A 13126-nucleotide genomic window follows, 5' to 3' on the forward strand; every position below is an offset into this window, starting at 1 on the left:
AACGCATGGGACATTTCTGAGATGTGCTTGTGTATGTTATGCACCCTGGAGCAGTCCTCTTTGGACAGAAATTTGGGAGCATCAGTCTCTCCAAGCAGCAGGACATGAGTGGGTGGTCATGGCCATTCTTCAAGGTGGTCCCTGGTCCATAGACCCCAACACAGGTTTGGGGCATGGCTCCATATAAACAGCATTCTTCCCATCCCTCATTCCTTTTGCATGGGACTATCAAACCCAAACCTTGGAAATAAACACCAGTACAGAAAGGAATGTTTACCATTCAATGTATTATTCCCTTGTGTACAAAGTATTTTGCCTCTATAGTAGCACACAGGTATTGAAATACGATGGCAAATACAGCAAGACCATACAGACATGCCATACAGGTATTCTCATTTCCTTTTGAGTAAAAGCAGAAAGAAAAGAAACATTGTACAGGAAAGTGCTTGCAAAAAAATACCCCAGTTTGTAGAAAAATAATGGCATTGATATACAAAATCCAGAGTTCTTTCCTGAACAAGATATGTCTATTGTCTCTGAGCCTCAAAATCTGCTCTATTTAATGATGACTCTTAAGCAATGTCACGATCAGTGCTCTGTCATTTTTTCCCTTATAGTTTATTTTGTATTTTTTAGATTCTGCTAGCTCTGTTAATAGCTGCTCTGAAACTAGATGGTAGAAATGAATGTGTACAGGTCAAAACAGTATTTCTTTTTATAAACAGCAATTCACTTCCAGTGGTAAAGCACCACTATTTCTTTCTAAAGTTCATAGTGCAATTTTCCCTTTTCCCCTACAGAATTTATAGCAACTATCATTAGAAAAATCACTATTCCATTATTAGTCCTTTCCCCTTTCCCTTTTTTCTCTTTCTCTTTCCCTTTTTCCTCTTTCCTTCACCAGTTCTTCAGCTGCCAGGCTGCACCACAGCCCTGCCTGTGAGATGTCTCCCAGCTGACAGGAATGTGTCAGGCCCTGATTGGCAGGCTGACAGGTTTCACTCCAAAGGCTGAACACAGCCCGGCACACACAGGTTATAAATCCAGGGATCACATCCTTTATCACCTTTGATCCCACTCTTTTGTAACACACTGATTACACATCCTTTGGGGAGCTCTGTAAAAGACTCACACAAGATCCCGAGGTTGTGTTTGGTAACTGCTTGCATCCAAAACGGGAAGAGTTATGTGGAGTAGCAGATAAGCCTCTTTGGTTTTCCAAACTGCTGGTAATTTTGTGCTGAAAAGCTTCCTTTCCTTGTACTTTGTGCTCCTGGCTGCCTCCACATGTAAGGTGAAAGGGCAGCATCTTCCCATCACTAAGTAAAGTTGTGGAGAAAGCGATAAGGAACATAGTCACAGACTACAACGATAACCCGGTCACATCACCCCCGTTCAATGTGCTACAAAGCTCTGTGAAAGCATGGCGTGCCACAGGCAGAGGGCTATGTACAGGCAGAAGCCACCACACCTAAGGGACAGGCTCCTCAGTTTGATTAAAAAAAAGCCAACAGCAAATGTCTGGCTGTACATGAGAATGAGGCGAGGCGAGGAGCACAGATGCTTTACCAGGAAGATCCAAAGCAACACAGGAGTAGGCGTAAAGCGGCTTGCTTTTGAAGGGGGGGCAGAATCATCTGTAGGTACAGAGTGATCTTGTTGAAAGGAGGCAGTGAAGCCTCCCTTTGCAGATGGTCTGGGAGTGAGTAGGAAGCTGGGGAAATGCTGCAAATGCCTACAGGGGAGTACCCTGGCCAAGAGAAGGGGTGTTTGGCTGGGCGTGCTGTCCCCATCCCTGGGGCGTGCTGTCCCCATGGTCCTCACCAGCCCCATGGGGAGGGAACACCACAGGGATGCTTTCAGCTTCACGCTAGGATTTTGTAACAAAGTCTGTGAGAAACTACATCTCTTCTGAGCACACAGCCCAGGGAAACATATGGCCTGATCAGCCTGTCTGGGATGAGTTAATACCCCGCTTCCAGATGGAGTCAGGAAGCACAGTGGCACATGCAATTAGGAGACAAAGATATGCTTTTTTAAAAAGTGAGTTCACTTCAGAACTCTAAAAAAAAGGGCCTTGAGCTGAAGATCCATCTGCAGGAATTTTCCAAAACCTCGGGTAGATCTTGATTGAATTGCCTGACAATTTTTCTGCTTTATCCCTTTCTTCAATGATAAAGGCACTGGATTAACTAAAACTACAGAGCATTAATAAATATCATGTTAGCACCAAACCAGTCCTTTCAGCACTGGCCACAGAGGTCATGTGAAATTTAAAACATACCTAAAAGATAAAAGATTGCTAATGCAACTAGCACAGTATTCATTGTCATGTTTTCCTTGAGTGCTGTCAGCCTAATCCCTAAAAATAAAAATTTAAGCACATCTTGTCTAATTTCCTCACATAAAGACAGATTGAAATGCCAAAAATACCCCAATGCAGATTGTGTAGCACCGTGGAGGGCCAAAGCAGCCCATAACTGAAGGAAAATTACTGACTGAAAGTAAACAACTGAATACAGTGACAATAAAGTATCACTTGTCATAATGCTACATATAATGTAGAGTATGCAAAATGCAGTGGTTTGACTGCAGAATTTAACAATAAAAAATAAAAATAGTAAAAGCAGACTTAATATAATGATTTTACGTACAAAAATATTAAATCAAAATAAATAATCCCAAACATAAATATTATACTGTACATTAGGAATATGCAATCTATATACACATATACACAGATATAAAAGTAGAAGGCAGAGGTATTGCATCACTATCCTTCATCCATCTCTCATTTCCCTTGGCTGCTCCCAGAGAACCTGGAAAACACAGAAAAGGAGCACATTTAGAGTCATCCTGGCCTCTGGAACATCTCACTAGAGAAACTGGCACAAGAGCAGAGCAAAAGTGGGTGCCAGTAAGGTGGGGAGGTGTTTGTCACCAATGCACTCCATGTCTTTTTGCAAGCATGTCCTGATCTGCTCCTTCAGGGCATTTTGGGGAAGATTTTTCCTTCATGCAGAAGTAGCTGAGAACTCACCACTACTATAACACCTGAATGTCGAGGCCTGTTCCAGATGATGGAGTGCACTTCCCACAGTAACCACCACATCTTCCTACTACTTTGGTACCATCCTGCAGGCAAAATCAGAAATAACAGCTCAGTAAGAGCTCAGGAATTCTATGCTGTAGAAGAGCCAGGTCTGGGTTACTCAAGCCACGGTTTTTAGGATCAATAAGAAAACAAATCATGCCAAAATCAATCTATGAAGTCACTGCTGTCTTCAAATATACATAAATGTAATTCTCTTTAGTGCTAGCAGGTCAAATGGTGGACACAAATAGGAAAGGGTAGTTTTGATTTATTAAATTGAAAGCTGCCCAAGGAGAAGGCCATTTGTAGGGTATCTCAAAGGTATCTGCTTTCTCCAGTTTGCCCTGCAGTGAGTAACAGTAATGAGTAGGAAACATGGCTCATGCAAGAGCAAAACCACTCGGGGTCAGTAACAACTGCTCAGCTCTGCCTGTGCATGGCAAGGGCATGGAAAGGGTATTTGCAGGCAATACCAGGAAATATCCACTTGGAAGGTAAAGTCCTGGAGTGGCTCCAGAGACAACAGAGGAGGGAAAGTGATGGGGTGAGGTGCCAACCCTCCTCCCTTCCCCACAGCCAGAAGAGATAAGTATGGAGTGGTCCTGAGGTTGACGTGGTCTCCAGGTGAGCCCAGCAAGCAGGGTGCAACTCTGGGTTTGAGTCAGGAGATTAATACCTCCATCTGACCTTCCTTATCTCACCTCTGCAGAGTCTTTCTCCTCTTGGTCATTACGATATACGATAGACAGACAGTCCTTGAGGGGAATTCAACTCTCAATTACCAGAAAATTGAACTTAAGCATACAACAAGCTTGCACAAAGCATTTATTTTTAAACGAGCTCCACCCTGCCCTTGACACTATTGATCTGTGACTGCAGCAGGCTGCTATCATCTCCTCTCACTACACCGTTCTTTCTTCTGCTCCTGCAGGCAATTATGCCCTTGGAACAGCACTTGACAGATGCTACCAGGTGGTGGAGGATTTTTGAGCACCCCTGTTCCTTAAAGTTTGTTTTAATCCTGCCAGCCATGATGTTTTCTGCAACCCCAAAATCGACTTCTCTCCTTTTAGAAGAGAAAAACAGAAGAGCACCAGCCAGAATGGACATACAGTGTCTGTGCTGGTCCTCTTCCACCTGTAGCGTGGTCAGACCTGTAGCATTAATTCTGCTCTAAGAGCACCAGCACAGAGGAGACTCATGCTCCCCAGAGCCCGGGGGGAGACTGAAAGCAGTACAGGAGAAGATATTTTGCAAATTGCTGTTTGTTAAATGATGGTGACCTCCTTTGGAGAGTTTTAACAGGGGAAATTGGGATGACTCACATGATGGAACAGCCAAAAAAGCAATGGTTTCTACCATTTCAGAATATGACACAGAAGCAACAGAGTGAAGGCACACAGTGACTGCAGGAGGTGTTAACAGGCAGGCAAATTAAACAGCACAAGTACAAATTTGGCTGTGAGTGACTGTGAAGGGCTGCCTGCCTTACCCTGAGGCTCCAGCCAGCAGAGCCACAGGTAGTGACAGGGGATGGTGCCTCTGCAACACTCCAGTGACTCGAGATTTTCATAAGAGATAAACCCAGACCAGACCAGCAGGAAGGTCCACATCCTCCACACTTTACCAGCGATGTGTTGGGAACTTGCCTGGCACCAGACCCTAACTGCAGGTCCAGCTCTCCTCTGCAGCCCTGACCCTGTCCTGCTGCCCTGCCCTGTGATGCACACTCCGTGCTGGACATCTCAGGAAACTGATTAAGAATATGTCTGCCCCACAGCACTCAGCGCTTTCAGCTTCACAGTTAATCAGGCTCACTAATTAATTAAACCTGATCAAGTTAAACCCACGAGGGCCTCGCCCCACTACAATTACGTGCAACACTTTAATGTCAGATGTTCATTTTCTGTTAGTCTCTATTGGAAGATGCCATGAATGACAATGTGGTGATTAAAAACTTCTGATGAGCAGGTATAGCCATAATTAAAGTTACAACTTACTGGGGATTTCTGAATTTCCGACACCGCGTAATTCCCTTGTGAGAGCCACTTGGCTGTTCCCATTAGGGACAGGCCTGTCCCGTACAGGTCTATGCTGAAGCGACCCTAAAAAACAAGAAAAGTCTGGTTATCCCAAAATGCCATGCTCCAGACTCACGGCATGCCACGGTGTCAGTTTTCTGACAGGATCCTGACAGCAATGTTTTCCATTGCTCTGGCCATGATCACTATACAAATCACAGCATGGTTCACATTCGGAATTCCTTCTCCTCGGTGGAGGCAGAAAAGGAGGGGCTTCAGACTGCTTTTGAACTGCCTTTTCTCCTCAGGTTTGCACTGCTTTACCCCGGTTTTGCACCGTTTTTTCCCGGTTTTGCACTGCTTCTTCTCTGCCGGCTGAGGGCATTGTTGGCTTTCCCATGGCAAACTGCAGAGCCGGACGGGCTCCAGCAGCTGATGAGAAGGAACCTCAGGGATGTGCTGCAGCCACTGTCACTGCTCCCTCCTCAACTGGAGAGGGCACACTTGTCCTTGTTTTCCTTATTTTCCACTGTTTTGTTTTGGGTTTTTTTTTTTTCCCAGGCTAGTGAAATAAAAACTCTTCTATTTGCTTATTTCTTTAAAACACTTAATTCCACCCTTTCTCAAAATGAAAAAGATGGATAGAAAAATAAAGAGTATGCCAGCATCATATGCACCATGGCAGTCCTGCCAGTTTCTGGACCCACGGAGGGATCCTTTGGACACATCCCCAGGCTGACCCACAGCCCAGCACGGCCGTGCAGTACCAGATGGCTGTTAGCTTTGCTCCTTGCACTTGCTGCCTTGGGAATGCTGATTTTCTGTGAGGAGCAAACTGGGTCAGGTGGATGGATATTAGCATTTATGAGCATTCCTGAGGTAAGGAGTCAATCTCTAAGCTGCTGAGCTGTGCAGGAAGGTGTCAGCTCTGAAAGCAGGGAGGGAAGGAGATGCAGAGGTTTATGCTCTGCTGTCTGCTGCAGCGACTCCGTGTTTAATGTCCTTTGCCAACAATGCCCACCCAATACCTTGGACTGCCCAAAGAGATCACTTATCATCCCCAGCCCCACAAAAAGCAGGTGTGCTGGGAACAGGCAGCAAGCCATCCCTAACACAGTGTTATTTGTCCCCTACAGACTTTCAAAAAGCATCTACTCCCTACTGCTCTCTCTGCCCAGCATTTCCACCAAGTCCTGCCATAGACTGATCCCCCTGTCTTCAGCTATGCTGGCAAAACCCAGTTCTCCCCTCACAGACTCTTCTTCCTTTTCTCCTTTACTGGGGCCCTAGGGAATGTCTCTTAGCCAGCCACTGGCCTGATAACATGGAAAATGGAAACTACTTTCTTCATGTTCACAAAGGGAACTTTCTCCATCACTTTCTCCACGTTCACAAAGGGAAAAATTTCAGATCACTGAGATAAGAATGTGCCACTCACAGAAGTTGGGCTGCTGCGGCCAGCAGTAATTAAGAGGGCCTGAACATAACAAATGGCACCAATTCCTGTTAAATGCTCTTGTCAAATACCTGCGGGCATTTGGCAGCACTGTAGCAGTCCCCAGCAGTGGCATAAGGAACAGGTCGTCCATCATGTGTCTGTGCAAACTGTAAATCAGTTGCTGTGGAGAAGAGTTGGTGAGCAACATGGAAAGAAAGATGCAGGGAAAGAGACAAAATAAACGTAAACATGCTCTTTGCTAATGTTTAAATTCACCAAAGCTGGCTTCCCACATTAATGTATGACGTCAAGACTACTGTATTTTTATGAAATCAAGATTACTATATTTTTTAATATTAAATCTCCTGACTCATCTCGCATGTGATTCCCATCACATGAACACTGAATTTAACAGGACACTTAGCTCAGTTTAAATATTTTGGTGATTTGGGACCAATATATAAATAACAACAAAACTCAAACCCTTGACTTGGGGTTTATTTCACTATCAAAAAATTCCCCACTTTCAAGAAGGCTACAGCACCTTCTAAATCTCTCTTTTAAACAAAAGCAAACAACATCTCTGCTCTCCTGGCTGCCCCAGCCCAGGGGTCGGGTTTTCAAAGGGAATTGGAGTATTTTGCTCTGGAGGGATCTGAAGTAACTGAGACTCATTTAGATGGGGATGTGAGATAGCTCCTGCCTGACAGAGGTAGGTGCCCAGCTCCTTTTGAAATTCAAAGGGGGCTGGTATCAAATTCCCGGAGGGTGGTTCCTTTGAGATCTTTACCTAGGAGCTTTTACAGATTATTAGTTGCTTTTTACAGATTGATAGACTGGGAGGTCTTGAAAATTAAGTGATAAAACCCACTTATCAGATAAAGAGTCGTTTTACACGGAAGGATTTTGATTTGCTAAGAAACCACTTAGCTATTTACTGAATGAACTCCCAACAATATGCTGTATTTTTAAAACATTTGCTGGAAACTGATAGCAGTGGAGTCAGGGGGACTGAAACCATAACCCCATGGAATGCTACAGGGTCTCTGGTGGTGGGATGGGCTCCCAGCTCACAGGAATGACAAAAGAGACAGTGTGTTACTCATATTGCACAGCTGTACTCTTTCTCCACTGCAAATCCATGTCCCCAGCCCTCAACACAAATTATTTCCCCGTGGTCTGGCTCTGCCAAGGGACTTCTCTGCCCTAACCACTGGGAACAGCATCCCCACCCTGGTGGAGACCCCTGCACTGGGATCTCCTGACACCTCTCTAATTAAAATGGAGGAGTGGGGTGGAGGGTGGGGGCAGCTCCTCCCTGGTTAGGCTTTGTGTCTGAGTCCAGTCTGAACAGAGAAAATATGAAATTTCCAAATGAAATTAAATAAAATTCTTCACAAAATACACTGTGTTGCTGGGAGCATGGAGATACTCATTCTGCAGGGCAGATACACCAGCAATTGCCTTTGTATTTTCCTGTTTTACAGAGAAATAACATGAACATCTCTGATGTACTCAAGTTGCAGTCTCCAAGTGTAAAGCAGCAAAGAGCTGACCAAGTCTAAAAGCAGCTTTTAACCGAAATTCTCAAGAATATTGCTCACTAGAATAGTACTGCTTGCTTGTAGTTACAGCTATATTTGTGTAAAATAAACATTTTTTTTTAATGGCAAGGCCCTGTTTTTACTCACTTATTATTTGCATAGTGTTCAGGTCCAGCCTTACTTTGCTGAAGGTGGAAAACCCAGCTGCTGTGTAATCTTTCCTACACTGGCAGTCTTCTCGTCTGCTCCCGTTATATGGACACTCGGTCGGGTTATGCAATCTAAATCAAAAGAAAACCCCTTCTACTCATGACCAGGAAATATTGCCATGGAAAACAAAAACACTGTGAGGTTCATGATTACAGGATTTCTTACCTGTATCCATACACCTCTGAAAAATTCTCTGCATCCCCGTTTACAAGGGTCACATACTCCTTTGGGCTGTCAGTCTGCATCCCAGAGCAATACACCTGAGAGAGAGAAGCCACAATTGTGTCATGTGCAAAGGCACATGAGACAACCAAAGGCAGAAAATCCAAGAGTGGAAGTGAAGACCACAAGCAGAGTCCTCTTGAACCTTTAGAAAACCCATTAACTATCATTCTGTTGCTGAAATGCACCTTTAATGTCTTTCCTTTGACTTGTAGGAAATATTCACCATCTTCAGTGACACCTTCGAGATGTTTAACATCTTTGCAACTCCTTGGTAAGTCACCTGAAACAAAACAGAAATACTTGTAGTCACTGAACAACTATACATCAGAATTTCTTTTGGAACACTCTGATGCTTCCAAAGCATCAAAACATCTTTTTTATTTTTACCAGGTTTCCCTGAAGTGACTTAGTGCTTACTTGGATGGCTCCCAATCTTTGGAAATACTGCAGATCTCTAGGATTTTGGTAGGAAAAGATGCTGAAGCCATGAGAAAGGCAAAAGAAGGTGTACATCTGCAGACTTACAGTCACGGACATTGTGGCATGTCCTCCTCTCTTCAGGTTTCAGGCCCACATGGCACAAGCTGCTGACCTGGTCGTCGTTGGTCAAACACTGCACTGAGCGGTGCATGACCCCAACTCCACAGGTGACAGAGCACTGCAGGACACAAGACAGAGATTCCTGGTTTATCTCAAGGGTTTATGGGCTCCAGAAGAAAGAACAGAGACAGATGGTTTCCCTTGTACCAAGAGACAGCAGCAAAACTCCAATCCTGTGAAGTGTTCAAGCACAGGCTTAATTTTAATCAAATGAGTAGTCCCTTTGGTAATTAATCCCTTCCTTATTATCATTGATTACTTCAAGACTACATACTTTGCTCAGTGTTTGCACACTTTGCTGGATGAGGCAGTTGGTTAAAGTGAACCATGTGCTCAAGTGAAATTACTTATTTTTCACATTAGGGAGATTGTTGTTTTCTATGCCAATTGCACACAAAAAAAGAGACTTGAAATCTTCTCTCCCCTCACCTGCTGGGAAAATGGCTACATCTGTGCAAACACTGGGTCACCCTCAAACCACCCAGATCAAGAGCAATCCTAAGTCTGAAATTGCACAAGTTACTGGAGCTACCAAGCAGCAGAGCATCCAGCTACTGAGAATGGGCTATGGGAGGTGGAAGCATCTTGCTCCCCATCCACAACTTGTTCTTTGAAGTAACTGAAAGATAAAAATCAGCTCTTTCTACAGCTACCAGGTTAGGTTATAAAGAAAAATGAAGTTGCTCATCCATTTAGAAATGATTATTCTAAAGGAATACACCATGAAGAAGATGGTCTTCAATAATAGCTCATGGTATTCACAGCTTGGGCATTTACTCTTTATCAAGTCCAGTTCCATAAAACTTAGCTAAAGCACTAAGTAGGACTCTGTCCATCAAAGGTGATGGCATTTTACATTAAATCACTTTCAAAATCACAGCTGACAAGGGTCATGGCACTTGGTGGTCACTGGGACATTCAGCAGCCCAAAGCGAGGAGAAAGGTCTTGCTTGCTGAAATGAATGCTCTTTGCAGTGAAGTTGGATTAATGAGTTGGGTATTTTGCACTTAAATTCTGAGGGGAAAATACCAATTAATTGGGGCTGAACTCTTTGCTGTAACTCCTCTGTGCTGACTCACAGGGAGGATCTGAAGCTTCCTATGGGGCAGGAGTAACATAGGTTTCAAATGGCTTTGCCAGTTACCGTGACAATTCCTACTACGTTTTACTTGGCTTGACACTCATTGCCTTGTAAAGGTTTGACAAATTCCTACAAATGCCTGAGCTGGGTTAATAAATCAAGTTTATGGGAGAAACATCACATTTCAAAGAATGTCAGAAGCCCTAAGAAGTGAAATGTTATCATCTTTACTAAAATTTGATCTTGTAGTTCAGGTCCCAGAAAAGGTTCAACACAAATAACTTTAGCAGAAAGGCCAAGTTCTTTCCCCTGACCTGTCCCATCATTTGTGAGAAGGAGGGGGAGGAAAAAAGAAGACAAGGTTCAAATGACCAGTGTTTCAGCCTAATTCTGGCTCCCAAGTCTTTCTCATACACATGGCCAAGTGGGATCAACTGCAGTTGCCAGTGACCCACAAATCCTTCTAGCATAAGGCTTTCAAACTCTTGCTTTTTGCAATGACCCCACCCTCTGACTAAGCATTCAGCACGGCCACAAATGTTGGCTACATCCCAATTTTCATCAATGACTCTACCTGTAGCTGTTGGGACTCCCCCATAGAAGGGGTTCAGTCTGAAGTACGAAGCCTTACACTCATCAGGGCTACTGCTGCACCAGACTATTCAGTGCATTAATTTAAGCAGCTCTAAAACATTCCCCTGCCAAACCTTTGGCCTGTGTTTAAAAAACCCCAGGTTGCTCCAGTCTTTTTGGCCAAAAAAAGAATTTTTCCTGACTTACGCTTCCCCAGTTGCCGACGCGCCAGGAGGCCGAGATGGGGCACTCTCCGAGGTAGCAGGGCTGGATGTTGGGGGGCTGTGTGCCAGGACAGTTGACCATGTTCTGGTACCCGTACTCGTAGTGGTCCTTCCCGGTGTAAATCTCACTGCAGGACACGAGGCGCTGCCTGTATCCCTTCCCACAGGTGACGGAGCACTGTGGGCAGAGGAAATACCCGTGAGCACCACATGCTTTGGGAAGGCTGCCCAAAATGTGAGGGGAGGAAACCAGGCCTGTCAGCTTTTAATACAGGAAACTGCTTCGAGGGATCACTGGTGTCTATTTAAACCAGTCACAAATATTTTAAGTGGCTACTACAAGTGGGCTGGTGCCTGACACTATTTTTCAGCACCCAGCTCCTCTCTGGGCTGGATCTACAGCTGCTCCAGGACTCTCTGCTCTAGGCTGGCCCCTGGGCATGTGTTATTTCTTCCCAAGCACAAAGAAAGGAGCATAAGATCCTTGGGAATTTGGAAATGCCTCTATTACTTGTTTTGGTTTGGTGGTGTTTTTTTGCATGGGATACACAGAGATAGAAAATGGTCAAGCTTGACCCAGGATTGCAGGTACTTGGCAGCATCTAGAAGAATGAGAAATTTTTCATTGTAATTAGAGGATAAACAGCACTTCTGCCCTCCTCATCAAAGGGCTGAGTGGGACCTGGAGAGAGCCAAACTCTGGCTCTGTAAGCCCTCTTCACCTCTCTGTCTTCATGGGCCTGAGTGCTCCCAGGTGGTCTCCCTGGCATTGGGAGTGGGTAGAGGGTGCCTGGGCAAGGAGCAGCCAGAGCTCCAGCCTGACAGGCACCTCAGTATTTCTCTTGAGAAACCACTCAGGAGACCAGGCTGCTCTGAGATACTCTCATGTCTCTGCATTTCTCCCTCCTTGTACTAATTCAGGTGGCTTGTCTCTCCTCCCCCTCAGTCCTGGCATGTTTTCTTTTTTCCCTTCTCTTGTTCTTTCTTTTTAATCAGTGCTGTGTCAGCAGTTGCCTTGTCATTTCCCTCTGCTGTTTCTCCAATTGGAAAGTAATCCTTCACTGGCTGCAGAAGGAAACAGGCTGAGATTAGCCTGGGTCCTCCTGCATGCGGCGCCCGCCGCAAGGAAAACTCATCTATTTTCCTTGCCTCCCAGCTGTGAGAGTGAATGTCCTGCCTTCCCTCACTCTGGGTCCTTGCCCCTGAAAAGACAGCACTGAGGAAGGATGTGCCCCCACGGTCACCTCCAGGCTTGCCTCTGCCCCATGATGCACACCCGGACCCTTACACAACTTACAGGGCCCCAGAGCCCCCAAGAAGTGGATGGGAATAAAACCAATTAATTAAATAAATGAAATAAACCAGCAGAAAATCAAAGAGGGTGCCTGCTGAATGCACTGTGCTTTGGAAGAAAATCACCTCCAGATAGTATTAGCTAGGACCCTGAGCATGCTGCTTTTAGTCTTTAATATCCTGGTTGTGTCCCACAGCACTGCTCCTTTCTATCCAACAGAGAGACTGCACACCGAAATAAACCAAAAAATAATAATTAAAACCCACAGCGCTGCCTTGCCACCGTTGATTTGGGTTGCAATACCTCAGCAAGGGCAGTGCTGAGAGGAGGAGAGCATGGCCTGGTGCAGGGACAGGGTGGGGACTCACCTCTGACCACTCTCCCGTGATCCAGATGTACTCGCAGGGGGGCAGCCCGCAGCTCTCCATCTCGGCAGGGCGTTTGCTGGAGTCACAGTAGCTGCTGCTCTGCAGCTGCTTGCTCTCATCCACACAGAACACCTTGCGGAACCGGGACGCCTCCCCGCACGTCTTCGTGCACTGCGTGCAAGAAACAGCAGCTCATGCAACCCCTGAGGGACTCCAGAGAATGGATCCACATCCAGAGCGAGCCCTCCTCCCAGCAGCCCCTGTAAGCTGTCACTGGTGTCACCTGGGGGAAAATTTCCAGCCAGGATCCTGCTGTGCCACGTGCTGCTGCCTGTGCCAAACCGCTCCTGTCCTCGGGAGGTACCAACCCAAACCCACAGGAGAGAGGAGAAAGCAAGGTAGCAGGTATTGGGATGGGGCAGATGTGGGGTCCAGCTGTGACAGGATCAAAAG

The 13126-nt window shown here is 45.5% G+C and overlaps 1 protein-coding gene across 5 annotated transcripts in view; it reads right to left on the reverse strand.

Annotated features, from left to right (window-relative positions):
- Positions 1–267: 267 nt before the first annotated feature.
- ADAMTS9 (ADAM metallopeptidase with thrombospondin type 1 motif 9) overlaps positions 268–13126 on the reverse strand; it is a 79536-nt gene continuing 66677 nt past the window's right edge. For 3 of the 5 annotated variants that reach the window (XM_005522011.3, XM_014251677.2, XM_088061966.1), the window contains 10 exons: positions 12674–12844; positions 10995–11189; positions 9058–9190; positions 8718–8812; positions 8473–8567; positions 8245–8378; positions 6643–6734; positions 5095–5199; positions 3041–3135; positions 268–2819 (listed from right to left, as the gene is read on the reverse strand). In XM_005522011.3, the coding sequence (XP_005522068.1) occupies positions 3046–3135; positions 5095–5199; positions 6643–6734; positions 8245–8378; positions 8473–8567; positions 8718–8812; positions 9058–9190; positions 10995–11189; positions 12674–12844 (1110 nt within the window). In that variant the 3' untranslated portion in view covers positions 268–2819; positions 3041–3045. Of the gene's footprint in view, positions 2820–3040; positions 3136–5094; positions 5200–6642; positions 6735–8244; positions 8401–8472; positions 8568–8717; positions 8813–9057; positions 9191–10994; positions 11190–12673; positions 12845–13126 lie in introns of those variants that run through there. The other 2 variants (XR_015773710.1, XM_014251680.2) reach the window with 2 other exon arrangements.

Source organism: Pseudopodoces humilis, chromosome 13 (assembly GCF_049639895.1).
Source record: "Pseudopodoces humilis isolate 2021_Gansu_Grassland_sample_001 chromosome 13, ASM4963989v1, whole genome shotgun sequence".
Taxonomy (NCBI): domain Eukaryota; kingdom Metazoa; phylum Chordata; class Aves; order Passeriformes; family Paridae; genus Pseudopodoces; species Pseudopodoces humilis.